Source organism: Syngnathus typhle, linkage group LG4 (assembly GCF_033458585.1).
Source record: "Syngnathus typhle isolate RoL2023-S1 ecotype Sweden linkage group LG4, RoL_Styp_1.0, whole genome shotgun sequence".
NCBI lineage: Eukaryota > Metazoa > Chordata > Actinopteri > Syngnathiformes > Syngnathidae > Syngnathus > Syngnathus typhle.
In genome coordinates, this window is record NC_083741.1 from 5718782 (window position 1) to 5738728 (window position 19947).

Here is a 19947-nt window from a genome sequence, read left to right on the forward strand (position 1 = left end):
AATGACAGTGTAACATCAAGTTGCTAAATTGGGTCCACGAGCTCATTTGTAACCTGAAATGTTCATGAATCGAGGTAATATTTCCCATTAAAATGAATGGAATTGCAATTATTCGATTCCAGCTTAGGTTATACTTTTGAACTAGCTCTATGAAAAATTGGTGGTATATGTGACAGCCCAAGACCTACAAAAAGGCTTTAAGCTCAACAAACAGGAAGGCAGCCATTTTGAATTTACTTTAAAATTCAGTATGGCTTTTGTCACGAACAGGGCAGGACAACCAGATGCAGCATAAACTTAAGTTTAGTAGGAAAGGAAAAGGAAAGTGGGAGAATGAAGTTCTGGGCAGGGTAGCAGCAACGGGAAAACAGGACCGAGACGGAAGGAGAGTCTGGACAGTGGTCAAGGAAAAGGTGGAATTGGGTGGTGACAGGTGTCAGGACACGGCTAGGTGTTCACGGGGTCGAAGGCAGACAGGCAGAAAGTCAGGTAGATTGACTGGCAGCAAATATCAGGGCAGGCAGTTGGGCAGGCAAACAGGGGATATCCGGAGAGAGGAACAAACGTCGTCGGGTCAAGCAAGGCACAGCAAACTCACAGTCGGGTACAGGCAATCATGGTCGTGTCAGGCAGGGTCTGGATCAATCATGGTCGAGCCAGACAGGGTTCAGTAACGGAGATCAGTTGTGAGAAATCTAGCAAGCAGGAACGGATAGAAACACAGACAAACTGACCAGGAGTGACGGGAGACCGGTATTTAAATATACAGATGAGCGGGTAATAAGGAACAGGTGACAGCGATGAGCGCTGATTAGCGCGAGGGCGTGGCCGCTTGTAGTGTGTGTGGTGGAAAGTTAGCCTCCAGGATCAATGTGGAGCAGAAACAGCTTTGACTTTGCTGTAACATTACCCACAGGATCCTATCTTGTCAAATTTTGCACATTAAATGACAGTTTAGGCCTGAAGGACATCTATAAACTTATATATCATTGTCCTGGTGGTGTCACTGGTTACAGGAGACAAATGTTTTATTCTTTACTGTTTTTCTCCTCGCAGGTCGACAAGATCTACTTTATATTGGGTTAGGGTTCAGAAGTCTCTGAAACATTAAATTTGATGGTCTATGTAAACATGCACAAAAACTCATTAAACTTTGCACACATCAGGGCAAGCAAAATCATCAATATGTTATTAGTTTATCATGCGATTAAAAAAAAAATGGCTCAAGCCGTGTCCCCTAAAATTTGTTAGCAGCCCCAGTTCTACGTTACATGTATATCTACTAAAATTTGGTGGTGCGTGTAAACAGCCAAAGACCAACAATAATGTACCAATGTACCTCAAAGTGTCAGCACCCCAATGTTGCAAGGGCCCTTTAAAGCTGTGTGGAGCTCTAGTTTTAAATGAATTTTCAAAAATATATGGTATGATTTCTTTTCTGTCCCCCTATTTTAATTATTTTACCTCCAATTTAAACTAGATTTTTCTTTTTTTTTTAAATCTAATTTCGACATTTTTGACTGATTCAATTTGTAACCATTTAAAGCTCTCAACTTCTCACTAAATCAGAATTTCTACAGATTCATGCCCAGAATCCAAATATATTAAACTAATGAAACAAAGGACATTCTTTACTTAAGGTTCCACTTACATTATTTGAATTTGCACATTCTAAAAATATTTTGCCCTCTCCTTGAACAGGACATTTGTACCAAATTATGTAGAGTAAAATGTGTTAAATAATACGAACATCCAGTGTTGGGAAAGTTCAGTTTCTACATGAACAAGTTCAAAGTTCAGTTCACAAATTTTAGAATGAGCTTGTTCAATTCATAGTTCATAACTGAATTTTTTCAAGTTCACCGTTTCAAAATCGAAAAGTTCATAGTTGTTTTCTTCCCCCAAATAAAAAAGTTGCTGTGAGCTTATACCCTATAGCATATCGGCATTTTCTCATTGTTTTAACTCATTCCATTCACACTAGTACCAGGTGCTGCGATCACCCTACAGTTTACTAGAGAAAACAAATACAAAAATATTACTGTGGCCCAGAATGTGCAAACAATCTGCCGTAGATGTCAGACTGAGGCAGGAAACAAAGGATGTGCAAAACATTTAAAATAACATTATATTTGCTATAACTAACTTTTCATGTTCTGTGAATTTATTATTTTCTAACTTGTTGCCTCAAAGAACCAGAAAACCTTTAGAATGTGTGATATAAAACTGCAAAGGTAAAGGTGTAAAGTGTCACGGGTGGGAATGGAAATGGAGCAGGGCGACCAAGTGCAGCTTGGACCAGGGTTTATTGGCGGAACTCAAAATACAGACTCGGTAAACTGACATAACTCACTAACAAAAACCAACAACGGGACTGACCGAAAAAGACGTGAAAAGAAAAGACAGGGTGACATTACTAAAGACAGGAACCAAAAATACATCATGACATTAACAATGATCCGACAGGGGAGTGACACACAGACAGGACTTAAATAAGAGACAGGTAACAAGAGGCAGGTGATTAGAACATTGATTGTGAGTTGACACAGGAAAGGAGGGGCGAGTACACAGATGTGGACAGAAACCATGACAATTTACGTATAAAACCAGGGACGAGTCGTGACACAAAGCCCAAATAAGTTACTAAAACAACAAAAAACACTAAGAGTAATTTGTGGTTCAACGCCAATGAGAGCACGACAACCTATCATAAAAATCCTAAATGCTCTCATAGAATCCTAAACTCTCACGATACCTCATCCGTTGCCTTTTGCCAAGAAAGTGCAAGTGGGGATGCTTGTCACACGACTGAGTTTACATCAGGGGTCTCATACTCCAGTCCTTGGGGGCCGCATTCCTACATGTTTTCCAAGATTCCCTCGTTAAACACAACTGATTCAATTATCAGGCTCCTGCAGAACGTGAGGATGAACTGATCATTTGAATCAGGTGTGTTTAACGAGGGACACTTGGAAAACATGTAGGAATGCGGCCCACGAGGACTGGAGTTTGAGACCCCTGGTTTACATCGATTGAAGTGTCATCACGCTTTCTTCGCTCCTCTAAGCACACGTCACATTTTGATGACGCACGCACCATCCGACTGTTTGTGGCCGGTGCTGCCAAATAGTTTTACCCTGCCCAATTAAGCTTTATTTACACCTTTTTTAGGAGGTCTAAATCTAAGTCTACATAAGAAGAGAAAACATGGCACCCTTTAAGAAAATGAACTGCCCTTCAATACCCTTGAATGAGCGCGTTCACAAAAACAAAACCGTCCACAAAGCAAAAATGCGCTACCTTCACTTGAACCAAAATATGACCTACCAAGTTGATGAACTTTCATTCATTTAACGTGTTCAGGTACAACACTGCACACATTACTGACAGTCGACAGATAACAGTTGTATAAACTTCCTGGGCTGTAAAACATATTTTGGCTGTACAAATATACAAATTTAACAATATTTTAGTAAACATTTATGCATTTATTTGTGATAGTTCACAATCCCGTTGGTCAAAAATGAATAACAAATGTAACAAGTGTTTTGTTTTCACTTTGTGGTACTGTACTACAAATTTAACTTTTGGGGAATGTGACTCCCTCATTACCAACCCCACCCATTTTTATGTTCTAGCTCTTAGTAAATTGAAGGTGCAGGACATGTATCAGCATGGCCAGGTGGAGATTGTGCATACCAACGTGGTGTTTGACATCTGCAGCTTGATGCTGTATGGGACCCACGCTATTCCCATACGCCTTAAGATCCTTTTGGACCGCCTTCTCTCTGTTCTCAAACAAGAAGAGGTTATCAGGATCCTCAATGCACTTGACTGGACACTACAGGACTACATACGAGGATATGTACTGCAGGTAAACACAAGTGACTTACACTTGCTTACATGATTTTACTTTTAAACTTAACTTGTTTCCCCTTTTGTTCAGTAAGACTAATAATGGATTTTGTGGTCTGTAAAGTGACGATTCTACAAACACACACACTTGCATGCGACATACAATCATCTCTCTTGCTTCTCTTTTTTGTTCATTCATGCCATTTGTTAATTGTATCAATTATTTTCATATTTTGTAGTATTCAGTCGAATTAAGGCAGGATGGAGTGTGGGATGACAGGCGGATTGGTGCAGCTGTCATGTACCTTCTACACTTCAGTTGTGGTGAAGAAGGAGCTGACTCAAAAGAATTTTCCTTTTTACCCCAGCTCAAAATCCTCTCGATTTAGCGGTCACTGTTTTGTTCCTACCCTTACCTATGATCACAAGCTCTGGGTCATCGCAGAAACATCCCAGATCCAAGCAAACAAAATGGATTTCCTTGGAAGGTAGTCCAGGCCCTTCCTTAGAGATGGGTTGAGAAGTTTGGTCATTCAGGAGGGACTTAGTCTAGCTGCTGCTCCTCTGCATTGAGAGGAGCCAGATGAGGTGGCTCAAGCATCTGATTACTGTACCTTCTGGACGCCTTCCTGGTGAGGTGTTCCGAGCTTGTCCCACCAGCAGTAGACTCCGGAAAGGACACATGACACGCTGGCTCGACTATGTCTGGCCTGGGAATGCCATGGGGTCTTTCCGGCAGAGTTGGAAGGAGTGGATAGGAAAGTTTGGGATTTCCTGCTAAAGCTGCTGCCTTCGCGAACCACCTGATAAATAGTAGATTTTAACACTCCAGTTTTTGCCGTGAATTTATAGAACACTCTTGTGTTCTCAACACACGAATTTAGGACTGACATTATAATTCCGTCATTTGTCCAGTTTTTCAGGGCCAGTTATTAGGGGGGGAAAAGACAAACCTGAAAATTTAATAAATCTTCAATAAGGTAATATACATATATCGAGTGGTACCTCTCCATCCATCCATCCATCCATCCATCCATCCATCCATCCATCCATCCATCCATCCATCCATCCTCTTCCGCTTATCCCGGGTCGGGTCACGGGGCCAGCAGCTTCAGGAGGGACTCCCAGACTTCCCTCTCCCCAGCCACTTCATCTAGCTCATCCCGGGGGATCCCAAGGGGTTCCCAGGCCAGCTGAGAGACATAGTCTCTCCAGCGCGTCCTGGGTCGTCCCCGGGGTCTCCTACCGGTAGCACATGCCCGGAACACCTCCCCAGGGAGGCGTCCAGGAGGCATCCTAATGAGATGACCGAGCCACCTCATCTGGCTCCTCTGAACGTGGAGGAGTAGCGACTCTACTCCGAGTCTCTCCCGGATGACCGAACTTCTCACCCTATCTCTAAGGGAGAGCTCGGACATCCTGCGGAGAAAACTCAATTCGGTCGCTTGTGTCCGGGATCTCGTTCTTTCGGTCAAGACCCATAGCTCGTGACCAGAGGTGAGGGTAGGAGCGTAAATTGACCGGTAAATTGAGAGCTTTGCCTTTGGCTCAGCTCTCTCTTTACTACGACGGACCGGTACAGCATCCGCATTACTGCCGACGCTGCACCGATCCGCCTGTCGATCTCGCGCTCCATCCCCCCCTCACTCGTGAACAAGACCCCAAGATACTTAAACTCCTCCACTTGGGGCAGGATCTCATCCCCGATCTGGGTAGGGCATTCCACCCTTTTCTGATCGAGGACCATGGAGTTGGATTTGGAGGTGCTGACCCTCATCCCGACCGCTTCACACTCAGCTGCGAACCGCTCCAGTGAGAGCTGGAGATCACGGCCTGAAGAAGCCAATAGCACCACGTCGTCTGCAAAAGGCAGAGACTCGATGCTGAGGTCCCCAAACCGGACACCCTCAACGCCTCGGCTGGGCCTAGAAATTCTGTCCATAAAAATTCTGAAAAGAATCTGACAAAGGGCAGCCTTGGCGGAATCCAACCCTCACTGGGAACGAATCCGACTTACTGCCGGAAATGTGGACCAAACTCTGGCATCGGTGATACAGGGACCGAACCGCCCTTATCAGTTGGCTCGGTACCCCGTACTCCCGAAGCACCCCCCACAGAACCTCCCGAGGGACACGGTCGAACGCCTTCTCCAAGTCCACAAAACAAATGTGGACTGGTTGGGTGAACTCCCATGCACCCTTGAGGATCCTGCTGTGGGTGAAGAGCTGGGCCACTGTTCCATGGCCAGGACGAAAGCCACACTGTTCCTCCTGAATCCGAGGTTCGACCTCCCGACGGACCCTCCTCTCCAGCACCCCTGAATAGACCTTACTAGGGAGGCTGAGGAGTGTAATTCCCCTGTAATTGGATCACACCCTCCGGTCCCCCTTCTTAAAGAGGGGAACCACCACCCCAGTTTGCCAATCCAGAGTCACTGTCCCCGATGTCCACGCGATGTTGTAGAGACGTGTCAGCCATGACAGCCCCACAACATCCAGAGCCCTTAAGAAATCCAGGCGGATCTCATCCACCCCCGGGGCCTTGCCACCGAGGAGTTTTTTAACTACCTCAGTGACTTCGACCCGAGAGATTGGAGAGTCCGCCTCAGAGTCCCCAGGCCCTGCTTCCACAATGGAAGCCGTGTAGGTGGAATTGAGGAGGTTTTCGAAGTATTCTCCCCATCGACACACGATGTCTCGAGTCGAGGTCAGCAGCACGCCATCTCCACTTTAAACAGTGTTGACGTTGCACTGCTTCCCCCTCCTGACACGCCGGATTGCGGACCAGAATTTCCTCGAAGCCGTCCGGAAGTCATTCTCCATGGCCTCGCCAAACTCCTCCCACGCCCGGGTTTTTGCCTCAGCAACCGCACCCGGTACCTGTCAGCTGCCTCCGGAGTCCCGCAGGCTAAAACGGCCCGATAGGACTCCTTCTTCAGCTTGACGACATCCTTTACCGCCGGTGTCCACCAGCGGGTTCGGGGATTGCCGCCACGACAGGCACCAATGACCTTACGGCCACAGCTCCGGTCCGCCACCTCAACAATGGAGGTGCGGAACAAGGTCCACTCAGACTCAATGTCCCCCGCCTCCCCCGGGACGTGGGAAAAGCTCTGCTGGAGGTGGGAGTTGAAGCTCTTCCTGACAGGGGATTCCGCCAGACGTTCCCAGCAGACCCTCACAGAACGTTTGGGTCTGCCAGGTCGGACCGGCATCTTCCCCCACCATCGGAGCCAACCCACCACCAAGGGGTGATCAGTTGACAGCTCCGCCCCTCTCTTCGTCCCGAGTGTCCAAAACATGCGGCCACAAATCCGATGACACGACTACAAAGTTGATCATCGAACTGCGGCCTAGGGTGTCCTGGTGCCAAGTCCACACATGGACACCCTTATGTTTGCACATGATGTTCATTATAGAAAATCCGTGTCGAGCACAGAAGTCCAATAATAGAACACCGCTCGGGTTCAGATCGGGGGGCCGTTCCTCCCAATCACGCCCTTCCAGATCTCACTGTCATTGCCCACGTGATCATTGAAGTCACCCAGTAGAACGATGGAGTCCCCAGAAGGAGCGCTCTCCAGCACTTCCTCCAGGGACTCCAAGAAGGGTGGGTACTCTGAGCTGCCGTTTGGTGCATAGACACAAACAACAGTCAGGACCCGTCCCCCCACCCGAAGGCGGCGGGAGGCTACCCTCTCGTTCACCGGGGTGAACCCCAAAGTGCAGGCGCCCAGCCGGGGGGGCGATAAGTATACCCCGGGCCCCATGGGCGAAGGCCTGGCCACCAGGCCTGGCTCCAGAGGGGGGCCCCGGTGACCCGCGTCCGGGCAAGGGAAAACGAGATCCATTTATGTTTTTAATCATAAGGGGCTAATGTGAGCCGTGCTTTGTCTGGCCCCTCACCTAGGACCCATTTGCCATGGGTGACCCTACCAGGGGTATGAAGCCCCAGACAACATGGCTCCTAGGATCATAGGGGCACGCAAACCCCTCCACCACGATAAGGTGACGACTCACGGAGGGGTACCTCTACCTACGAACCTTAATTGTCTCTGCATTCGGCGCTGTGAGTAGACGCGTTTGTAAGTGGAAGCAAGGTTTCCCAGTGAAATCAGTTTAAAAGCAAATAATGCGTGCTGGACTATCCCAAAAGTCACACTTTTTGTCCTATTAGTCCAATTGTTCCCAAACTTTTGCAGGCTAGCGCCCCCTTGGCTCCCCAGTGAATTCCTAGCGGAATCCCCCCCCCCCCCCCCAGACACATATGGAAACAAACACCTCTTTCTTGATATTAGGTATGCTGCAATTTGAGCGGCGTGTGGTAACCGGACCCTGATGCGTCGTCCACTGACTCGTCCTGCTGCACGTGTTGTGTACAAATCGTCAAACAAACGTTCAAACTTCTGACTTCGGACTGCCGCCCCCCTACCGCCCCTTTCTTCCTCACCGCCCCCCCAGATCCCCAGGGGGGCGGTACCGCCCACTTTGGGAACCACTGTATTAGTCTGTGTAAAACACACAAAAAAACAAAACGCCTTTTTGTTTGCTTTTTCAAACCTTATAAAATATAAGCGTCTCTACATTTTTGACCACCTGACTTTTCTACACTTGCTAAAAATATCTCTGAGAAGACAGAAAACGGAAATTATTTTATGCTTCCACGTACTCGCTTCAATGTGCTTACGTACTCTTTTAGTACTTTTTGGTGCTATTGATGAGTTTTCCGACTGTGTGAGTGGTCATTGAACACACCTCGCACAAAACGCGAGTGAGAACCTAATAAAAGTAAATGAACTTATTGAAAACAACCTGGTATTGTCTGCCGCATGGCAACAGCTTCCGCCTTTTGCTCAATCTCAACGTGTGCACGCTCCCATGATACTGGTATTGATCACTGGGGCACCTCCTGTGGCACCGGTCATAGTCCCTCATGAGCTCAACGATACACATGCCTTGGCTATGCTTCTTTTTGATTTCGAGTTTCAGATTGATTGTCTTCGGAGACATATTCGACGACACTACTTGTTTTTTTATACTGCTAATGCGCCGAGATGAACAGGGAATGGCCGAGCAAAGAAAATGGGGGTTAGGGTTATTCTTCGGTTTGTATCTGGTGAAGTTTGTATGTATAGGTGTTCGTTAGTAGAGGTAGTATGTGTGTGTGTCTATATGTATGTGTGTGTGCATGCGTGGGAAGGGTGGGGAGGAGGGACCTGCACGTGCGCAGTATTAAAAAAATAGACAAATAGACTTGTTACTGAGCTCTTGGATCGTCTGTAATGCCTTTAAGGAAAATTCACCCTGACACAAATTAAACTTACACAAGATTCAGTTAAATTTCATTCTACTGTATTATTACAATCTGCATTCAGAAATAGGTTTACAAAAGTGGATACTAATTCAGGCAATCCTTACAATATATAGGTTTGCCTACTCTCTCTACAATTCTATGAAGGTGGAGGCTGTTGGTCTTGTCCTTTTTCACACGACTTCTGCTATACTGCTAGTCTCTTGGACAGTGTCCATTCCTGCAAACGTCATTCGAGCCACATCTTTCAACATTGGTGATTCCAAATACCTTATTTGTTAGTCCCTGGGCAGTTCATGCTTTCTCCTCATCTGATTATGAATTCAATGTTGATGCCTAATAAGGTTTTGTTCTTTCCCAACATGATCAGAGCTACTGTTCTTTGCCGCCCAAGTTTTTGTATAGAAACATTTCCCCCTCCTTGTTCAACAATGTTTAAGAATCTCTCGTGCAAGCCACAGAACACTGTGTTTTACTAGTGTTTAATGATTATTCAGAACGAATGTTAAAATGTCAGGCTTGGAGCAGGGAGAGGACTCAAATGCAGAGTTCCAACAAGGTGTTTTATTCTCTCAACCGGAAGACCGCACAAAAACAAAAAGCGCCTGAAGATGAGGGACAAAAGGCAAAAACCAAAAGCACCTCAAAACTAGGGAAAAAGGCTGGAAACAGCAAACAAAAAGCGCCTCAAAAATGACGGAAAACTATGGCAAAAAAAACTAACTAAACAAAAAACACAGAGCTCACGCTGGGCAACGGGTATCTTCTATCTATAACTCTCCGGGTATTGCTGTGACATATGTGATCGCTAGTGTTCATGACGGGGCAAGACGCACTGGCACAAGACAAGGGGAAGACGCAGGCTATATACACACACAGAAGGAGGAGGACACAGGTGCAGACAATTAGGGCCAACGACACAGGTGCACACAGTTGGGATCAGGGAAGTCAAGTGGCCTGACGCGCAGAGGAAGGACCCACGAACTGAAACGAGAGGAGAGTTACAAAAATAAAACAAGAAGTGACAATACGAAGGATAGGACAAGACAAAAAACAACCCACAAAACACGACAGCATGACATAACACCCCCTCCTCTAGGGCCGGATCCCAGACGGGCCAAGAGCATCGGGGTGAGCCGCGTAGAAGTCATCAAACAGTCCGGGATCCAAGATATAACTTCGTGGCACCCATTGCCGCTCCTCTGGCCCATAACCCTCCCAGTCTACCAGGAACTGCCAGCCCCGTCCCTTCCTGCGCACGTCCAACAGCTCCTTGACCGTGTAAGCAGGCCCACCCCCCACTATCCGCGGAGGCGGCGCGGGAGCCGGCACCATCCCACTCTCCCTGGCTGGCTTAATTTTCCCGACGTGGAAGGTGGGATGCAGGGCAAGAGACCGGGGCAGGCGGAGTCGTACAGCGGCTGGACTAACGACTTTGGAGATGGGGAACGGACCCACAAAACGGGGAGCCAACTTCCTGGAGCCCACCTGGAGGGGAAGGTCCCGGGTGGACAGCCAGACCTGTTGGCCCCGCCGGAAGACGGGCGCCGGTCGTTGCCTCCGGTCGGCCATCCTCTTGACCCTATCGCCTTGACGGACCAGCGTGGCTCGTGCCGCCGCCCAGATGCGACGACAGCGACTCACTAAGGCGCGCGCCGAGGTAACGGACACCTCCGGCTCACTATCGGGGAAGACTGGGGGCTGGTAGCCAAATACGCACATGAAGGGAGACATCCCGGTAGCCGTGGTAGGCAGGGAATTATGGGCGTATTCCACCCACGTGAGATTCTTGCTCCATGAGGAGGGGTTCTGGGTCACTAAGCAGCGGAGGCCTGTTTTCAGCTGCTGGTTTATGTGCTCTGCCTGGCTGTTCGCCTCCGGTGATAGCCTGAAGTGAGGCTCACGGTGGCCCCTATGAGCTTGCAAAACTCTTTCCAAAACCTGGACACAAATTGGGGACCCCCATCAGAAACGACGTCCCCCGGAAATCCGTGTACCGTTTTTTTCTGTGTATAGTGCGCCCCCATGTATAGTACGCACCCCTAAAAATGGCATGCTGATGCTGGAAAAAAGCTTGTACCCATGTATAATACGCACCCAATTTTTATGAATTTTTTTAAATTTTTTATTTTTTTTTTTAAGTCCCAATGATCGTCACACACGCAGGGAGGCAATGGGTCCCATTTTTATAGTCTTTGGTATGGTCTTAACTAGGCTGGATGTAATTTCTTTTGTTGGCGTTGATTTCTCCGACTGCCCTTAAACGCACCACCGCGCACGGGAAAGAGGCGGCTCTGTATGGGAGAGACGTTGAAGAGGAATAAAAACACCCTTGGAAACCAAAACTTGCCCCTCGTCGTGACTCGGAGCCGCAACAAATGTTTCGGATTTGTGTAGGGTACATTGTGAGACAGCAAACGAGCAGGTGATCGAGCAAGCCTTGTCTGATACGAGAGCATTGCGGTCGCATGGAGCGTGTTTGAAGTGAACAGCAGAGAAGAAAGGAACAAGGCAAAGTGTTGTGAAATAAAATGCACAGAACGGATGCGCAAGACACGTCAGCTATATAAAGAGCGAGAGTTGTTTTCTTCCTATTAGTTTCAATTCACAGTTTAATTAGCAGTTTCAATCAGCAAATAACAAAATGCGTATTACAGATAATGTTTTATTTCACAACACTTTGCCTTGTTCCTTTGGTCTCTGCTGTTCATCCTAAAACACAAAGGCGCTCTTTAAGCAATGCGACAGTGAGCGCCCGGCGCGCTGCGGTTGCGCGACCGCACCAAATTAAGCTCCTTGCGCAGTGCGCACTGAGGTCCACTTAAATTTTAGAAAGTACATCAGGACTTTAAAAATATCTTCTAAATTTCAGCGACGGCTCTGTCACACTAATCGACCAGCGCGGTGCAGTTGGGCGGTCGGCGGCGCGCTACGGTTGAGCGTTCTCTCTCGCGCTCTCTCCCTCGCTCTCTCTCGCTCTCGCACACACGCAAACCGGATATCATACGGAGGCCGCCATTACAGATGCGCAGAACGGATGCGCAAGACACGTCAGCTATATAAAGAGCGAGAGTTCAGTTTTCTACCTAAATCCGTATTACAGGTAATATTTTATTTCACAACACTTTGCCTTGTTCCTTTCTTCTCTGCTGTTCACTTCAAACACGCTCCATGCGACCGCAATGCTCTCGTATCAGACAAGGCTTGCTCGATCACCTGCTCGTTTGCTGTCTCACAATGTACCCTACACAAATCCGAAACATTTGTTGCGGCTCCCAGTCACGACGAGGGGCAAGTTTTGGTTTCCAAGGGTGTTTTTATTCCTCTTCAACGTCTCTCCCATACAGAGCCGCCTCTTTCCCGTGCGCGGTGGTGCGTTTACGGGCAGTCGGAGAAATCAACGCCAACAAAAAAAATTACATCCAGCCTAGTTAAGACCATACCAAAGACTATAAAAATGGGACCCATTGCCTCCCTGCGTGTGTGACGATCATTGGGACTTAAAAAAAAAAAAAAAAAAAATTAAAACTTTTTTGTACCCATGTATAATGCGCACCCCAGATTTTAGGACAATAAATTAGTTAAATTTTGCGCACTATACACGGGAAAAAACGGTATTCTGAAAACGTGGTCCATGAGGACTTCTGCCATTCGCTTAGCCGAAGGCAACTTGGGCAGGGCAATGAAGTGAGCCATCTTGGAAAACCGGTCCACCACGGTGAGTATCGTCGTCTCCCCCTTTGACGCAGGAAGCCCCGTGACAAAATCCACCGAGATGTCGGCCCATGGTCGAGAGGGAATGGGGAGGGGTTGCAGCAGACCCACATGGGCGCCGGGGGTGTTCTTATTCCGCGCACAGACGGAGCAGGCTGCAACGTACTCCCTGACGTCTGCCCCCATGGAAGGCCACCAGAATCTCTGTTGTGCTTCGCGCGCCCGGATGACAGGCGAGCCGAGAGGTGTGTACCCAGTGGACAACTTGGGAACGCAGCCTGGGGAGAACAAACAATCGATTCTCTGGGCATCCCCTAGGGGGTGGTTCGTCGCTGTTGGCCTGCTTCACCAGGCCTTCTATGGGCCAGGTTACTGCTCGCACCACACAGTGAGGGGGGAGAATGGCTTCGGGCTCCTTGGCCGCCGAATCTGGACTGTAGATGCGCAATAGCGCATCGGGCTTGATGTTTTTGGCCCCCGGTCTGTAAGACAAGGTGAAATTGAATCGATTAAAGAAGAGGGACCAACGAGCCTAGCGTGAATTTAGTCTTTTAGCTTTCTTGATATATTGTAGGTTCTTGTGGTCAGTCCAAACCAAGAAGGGTTGCTGGGCTCCCTCCAGCCAGTGTCTCCATTCTTCGACGGCCTGTTTGACCGCCAACAATTCTCGATCCCTCACATCATAATTCTGTTCGGCGGACGTCAGCCGTCGGGACAGAAACGCGCACGGATGAAGCTTGTTGTCTGCCTGGGCCCTTTGTGACAAGACGGCGCCGATTCCCTGACTGGAGGCGTCAACCTCCACCACGAACTGACGAGATGGGTCGGGCAGCGTGAGGATCGGGGCGGAGCTGAATCGCCTCTTCAACTCCTGGAAGGCGGCTTCCGCCTTCACCGTCCAACAGAACGGAACCGTTGGGGAAGTTAGAGCATGCAGTGGAGCCGCTGTGGCGCTGAAGCCTCTGATGAACCACCTATAAAAGTTACCAAAGCCAAGAAATTGCTGCACTTTTTTGCGGCTATCAGGTATAGGCCATTGTGTCACCGCGCTTACTTTTGCCGGGTCCATCTGTACTTTGCCAGGGGCTATGATGAAGCCAAGGAAAGATACAGTATTAGGGTGGAACTCGCTCTTTTCGGCTTTTACGTAAAGCTGATGATCAAGGAGGCGTTGCAGTACCGTCTTAACATGAGACTCATGGGTCTCCAAATCCGGTGAATAGATCAGGATATCATCCAAATACACATAAACAAAATGATCTAAAAAGTCTCTCAGTACGTCATTAATCATGGGCTATAAAATGGCGGGTGCATTGGTGAGGCCAAACGGCATTATGAGGTACTCAAAGTGTCCTCTGGGAGTGTTGAATCCCGTCTTCCATTCATCGCCCTCCCGAATGCGCACGAGGTGGTACGCGTTGCGCAAATCTAGCTTGGTGAACACCCGGCAATTGATCGAATACAGCTGACATGAATGGAAGGGGATATCGATTCTTAATTGTGATCTGATTGAGGGGACTGTAGTCTATGGAGGGGCGTAGGGTACCGTCTTTTTTGCCCACAAAGAAGAAACCGGCACCCGCAGGGGATGACGACGGTCTGATCAACCCCGCTTTAAGTGACGCGTCAATATAATTATTTAGAGCCTTCTTTTCGGGGCCCGAAAGGGAATAAAGTCTCCCCTTGGGTATTGTGGCGCCGGGCAAAGGATCAATGGCGCCGTCGTAAGGACGGTGGGGCTGTAGAGAGGTAGGCTTGACTTTGCTGAATACCTCCGCGAGTTGATGGTAACATACGGGAACTCCGGTCAGAGCTGGGGTTTCGGGGTCTGGGACAGGAGAAACAGAGTCGGGGTTAGAACCACGTGTAAGGTTTATCGGGGGGTTAGGTTCGATACATGACACTTGGCAATGGGGTCCCCATCCCCTTATCTCCCCGGACTCCCAGTCCATGGTTGGGTTGTGGCGTTTTAGCCACGGATACCCGAGGATAAGCGGATTCATGGGGGAGGTTACTACATGCAGTCTTACTTTTCATGATGATTCCCGAAAGACAGCGAGAGGGGTTCAGTTACCAGGGATATATCAAAAAGTGCTTGACCATTGAGCACCTTGGCCTTCACGGTCGTATCTAGCAGTTCGGTCTTTACCCCTAATCTCAGAGCAAACGCCCAGTTAATCAAACTCTCATCAGCCCCGGAGTCTATTAACACACCAAGTTTAGTGACCTTTCCTAGGCAGGTAAGTGTGCCGATGGGTAGGGCCCGACCCTTCTGCTGGACAACGGAGAAGGTGCTCACTGTCAGGTTCTTCCTCACCGGGCAGGAGAGGAGGATATGTCCTTGCGCACCGCAATAGTAGCATCTGCCTTCCTGGCATCGGCGCTGCCTTTCCTCCTCGCTCAACTTGCCCCGGCCAAGCTGCATAGGTTCAGTCCCAGGCGGTAGTAGAGCCGTGTTCGGCCTTTAGCGGTGCGTCTCGAGGGGTGACCACTGACACGCGGGAGAAGGCGGTCGCGCTCCGGCTTGCGCGCTGCTTCTTCCAGTCCTGCTATCTGTTGTCCGTGCGGATAGCCAGCACGATGAGAGCGTCGAGGTCAGCGGGGAGGTCGAGGGGGATGAGTTGGTCCTGGATGGGTCCGGAAAGGCCCTTGAGAAAAACATCATACAGGGCCGTCGAGTTCCACCCGCATTCCCAGGCCAGAGTGCGGAAGCGGATCGCGTAGTCGCTGACCGTCTCTCGACCCTGGGTCAGCTGGCACAGCTTCCGCGCCTTCTCTCGGTCCGAGGAGACCGGATCGAACACCGTGCGCAGGGCCTCGATGAAAGAGGAGAGGGAATGACAGATAGCGGAATCCCTGGCCCATTCTGCAGTCGCCCACGCCCAGGCCCTTCCCGTCAGGTACGAGACCATATACGCCACCCGGGAGCGTTCCGTGGGAAAGTCGGCTGGGGACCGCTCGAACTGCATCTCACACTCAGTGATAAAGGCTCTGCTGAGCCCGGGTTCACCAGAGTATCGTTCCGGGGGGGCCAGTCTGACGCCCATCGCCATGGGAGCGGGACCAGGACGATCCACCGGGGAAGCAGCTGGTGGACTGGGCGTCGCTGCTGGTACCGCGGTCAGAAGCGTGAGAACGTCTTGCATTTGCCTGCTCAGTGTTCCCACCTGGGCGGCCACTGCCTCTCTGAAGTCTTCCTGAGTCTTCACAATCCCTTGGACACCAACACCCAGGGCATCTACTTGCTTCTGGTGTTGGGCAAGCTGCGACGCCTGGGAGCGTACTGTGGTGGCCAGCAGCTCCGACTCTGCCGAATCCATGACTGGCCAGTGTGTTCTGTCAGGTTTGGAGCAGGGAGAGGACTCGAATGCAAAGTTCCAACAAGAGGTGTTTTATTCTCTCAAGCGGAAGACCGCACAAAAACAAAAAGCGCCTCAAGATGAGGGACAAAAGGCAAAAACCAAAAGCGCGTCAAAACGAGGGAAAAAGACTGGGAAAAGCAAACAAAAAGCGCCTCAGAAATGAGTTTAAAAAAGAGTAAAGGTCTGTCCGTGAGGAGCCTAGCCAAAAAAGTAAAATTGCCGACTTCCCCTTTCTGCCCGGGGCGGCTGTCTCCTCTGCCTTCCTCGAGGCTTAAAATTTGACAAAGTCCAATTCGAAGACTCTGGAAATTCATCTTAGTAGAGTTTGGTTCAATCTCAAAAATAATGAAAAATCCATCTTCGTTCGTTTACTCCGGGCAGCGTCACGGCCATCGCTCTGACTAGGAAGAAGCGCGCCCGCTCTGTGTCCGGGCAACATATTTATAGGCTTCTGGCATTACCTCATCGTAATATGTAGGTGCACCACTGGTTGTCTTGGCAACCTTGCTTCAAGTAGCAACCACCGGCTGCAGATGTTTCCTGTTTTGCTCGTTCTTTCTTTTACTATTAGACCTTAATGTCTCCTATCAACTTAATACATTCAGGTATGGATGGAACACCAATGTTAAATACAGGTTGGACAAAACATTGCAACAAGAATCACATATCTTGTCTAACAAAGATCAATCTCAACACATAATAGTACTTAACACAATAATGGGTTCCTCCAACTTAAACACATATATTGATATTGCTCAAGCTGTTGCATCTGAAAATTATGGCATAGCAAACTCATATTCCAAAATTGTGCGTTGCTACGTGTTTGAACAGGTCGTATCCTCCCAATTGCTAACTATTTAATTAATTAGATTTGTTAATTTCCATCAGGTCACCCCTATGTCAAGCTTTAACACCATCACCTGGTGGAATTTTGAACTACTACATGTTTTGGGATAGCCAGTGTGCCTGGGCCAAATTCAATACCTGATTTTACACCATCTCGTACCACCATGCCACTTGACAATAGTTAAACTGTGAAGGCTGCCTCTTGGTAATTTCTCTTAGCATATTGAGCATTAAAGACAAAGAACTGGGAACAAACCTAACAGAACTAATGTTTGATGTCCATGGTAAAAGTTCTGGTAAACATGTGCATTATGGAGTTCTGCAAACACGTGTCTGTAAAGTAGTGCCGGCTTTGAATAAAAGTTAATGATACTTTGGATTGAAGGCAGCGCCATATTGACATGCTAAGTCATGCAATAAAGGCTTCCCTGTCAACGCATTTACAGAGGTGACCCTGAACAATATAGTACAGTGGAGCCTCGGTTTTCAACCACAATCCGTTCCAGAAGGCTGTTAGAGAAGTGAATTGTTTGAATTCCGAATCATGTCATCCCATTACAAATAGTTTAAAGTCCTAATGGACTTTCCAGATTTTGTTTTAGGATGGCTTTACTGCTCTCACTTGCTTCCTGATGTACTTTCCAAAATTTAAGTGGACCTCAGTGCGCAGGGAGCTTAATTTTGTCCGATCGCGCAACTGCAGCGCACCGCCGAACGCGCAACCGTAGCGTGCCGCCGACCGCGCAACTGCACTGCGCTGGTCGCATTATTGTGACAGAGCGGTCGCTAAAATTTAGAAAATATCTTTAAAGTCCTAATGGACTTTCCAGATTTTAAGTAGACCTCAGTGCGCAGTGAGCTTAATTTGGTCCGATAGTGCAACCGCAGCGCGCCGGGCGCTCACTGTCGCATTGCTTTAGGAGCGTCTTTGTGTTTTAGGATGGCTTTAGTGCTCTCACTTGCTTCCTTTGGAGGCATGATTAGAGTTGATTGAATCCTCAGAGTAACGAGAATGTAATAACGAATGGAGTCAGTTGGCATGCGGGTCCTCTCGGCTCATCGAGTGAGGTTCGACAACCGAATTTCGTCCGACTTCCGAAGCAAAAAAAAATCTCAAATTTTTTGTTCGAATACCGATTTGTTTGAGAACCGTGACGTTCGAAAACCGAGGCGCCACTATATGTGTATTTTAGGTATTTTAATGTGTTTTACTTTCTCGCTAGCCTAACACAATTCTAGACACACTATTCAGACTGTACTGTTTTTCGTGACTGCATTTCACATTAGTTTACCAATTTTAGTTTTAGCATGTCAAGCTTATGTTCTATATTTTTCGCTTGCTGTGTTGCAGACTTACCGTACTTTCCACACTATTAGGCGCACTTAAAAACTTAAAATCTACTCATAAAAACAGTGCGCCTTATCATGCAGAGCGCCTTATATATTGATCAATTGATGAATTTGTTGATCCATACTAGTTGTACACAGCGCTCTGCCAAAATGTTTCAGTACGTTTTGGTACGACTAGTAAATGACAAGGTCGCATTACTTCTTAGCATTATGGCAAGTGTGGTCAGAGGGCATCACTGAAAAGCTGTTGTACCCGCGAGGGTATCACATTTCAAAATATGCTGTTCCATTCATGTTTTCGAGTGCGTTTACGGATCAATATGCAACGCAATCATAAATAAGCAGCACCAATGTGTTAAATCAGTCTTTAGTCGGTTCTGATCACTTTTATGGGAGACAGTTTGAGAAACGTGATTGTTTACAGAGGGCCGCCATGACACTTTGCTGAGGCTCATGGGAGTCTACGAGCTGAGGCTCATGGGAGTTTGCGGGTTGCTAATGCTATGATGATAGCTGCTATACGCACGAGGCTCCATCATTTCAAAATAGGCTGCTACAGAGCAGCATTAACAGTAATGTTTCAAGTAAATTTACGGATCGATATGGAAGGGAATCATAAGTAAGCAGTACCAATTAGGGGTGTAACGATTCATCGATACACATCGATTAATCGATATAATGCTCTACGATTTATTGGCATCGATGCTAAACGTAAACATCGATTTATATCGCCGTGTTTGACCTCGGACATTAGACGCGACTTTATTTTGAAATCCGGTTCATTGTTGCTTGCTTCCTCTTTCCGGGAGCAGTGCGCGGCGTTGTTGTGTTGTGAGCAGAGCAGGCACGTGAAAGGGGAGTTGAGAACTAGTACGCGGGCTGGTGCTATGGCTAGTGTCCAAAAAGACGAGGAAATTTGCTCCCCTTTAGGCTTCAAGTCATTCGTTTGGAGGCACTTTGGATTCCAAAGAAAAGATGGCTCAACGGACAAGACACGTGCAGTTTGTAAATCCTGCCATGCGGTGATCAAATATTCAGGGAGCACAAATCTCGCCGCACATCTAAAGAAAAAACACGACATCAAAGTTCAGTGTTAAAATAAGCACTTTGTATACTACAATACTCTTGTAATTTCCTAAATAGTTTGCAGTACCTTGTTGATTTTGCGTATGAATTGTTATAAATCAGGATATTGTTCTATATTTTTTATTTAAAAAAAAAAAAATATCGATCGTAGAGCACTATATCGCGATATATCGTGAATGAATCGCTGCAGGCTTTAAGATATTGACAAATATCGTATCGTAGTTCTTTGTATCGATATGATATCGTATCGTGACAAAACCCGCGATTTACACCCCTAGTACCAATGTGTTAGATCGAACTTTAGTCGGTTCCGATCACTTTTATAAGAGATAATTTGAGAAATGCGATTGTTTACTGAGGGCTCATTAGTGATTGTGCATATTTTGTATATAAAGTTTAACTGTATACCTCATTGACTGGTTTA

At 47.8% G+C, this 19947-nt stretch overlaps 1 protein-coding gene across 6 annotated transcripts in view; it reads left to right on the forward strand.

The window, feature by feature from the left end:
- LOC133152900 (zinc finger protein basonuclin-1-like) overlaps positions 1-19947 on the forward strand; it is a 44356-nt gene that overhangs the window by 15803 nt on the left and 8606 nt on the right. For 5 of the 6 annotated variants that reach the window (XM_061276865.1, XM_061276867.1, XM_061276869.1 and 2 more), the window contains one exon: positions 3639-3874. In XM_061276865.1, coding sequence (XP_061132849.1) covers positions 3639-3874 — 236 coding nt within the window. Of the gene's footprint in view, positions 1-3638; positions 3875-19947 lie in introns of those variants that run through there. The other variant, XM_061276868.1, reaches the window with a different exon arrangement.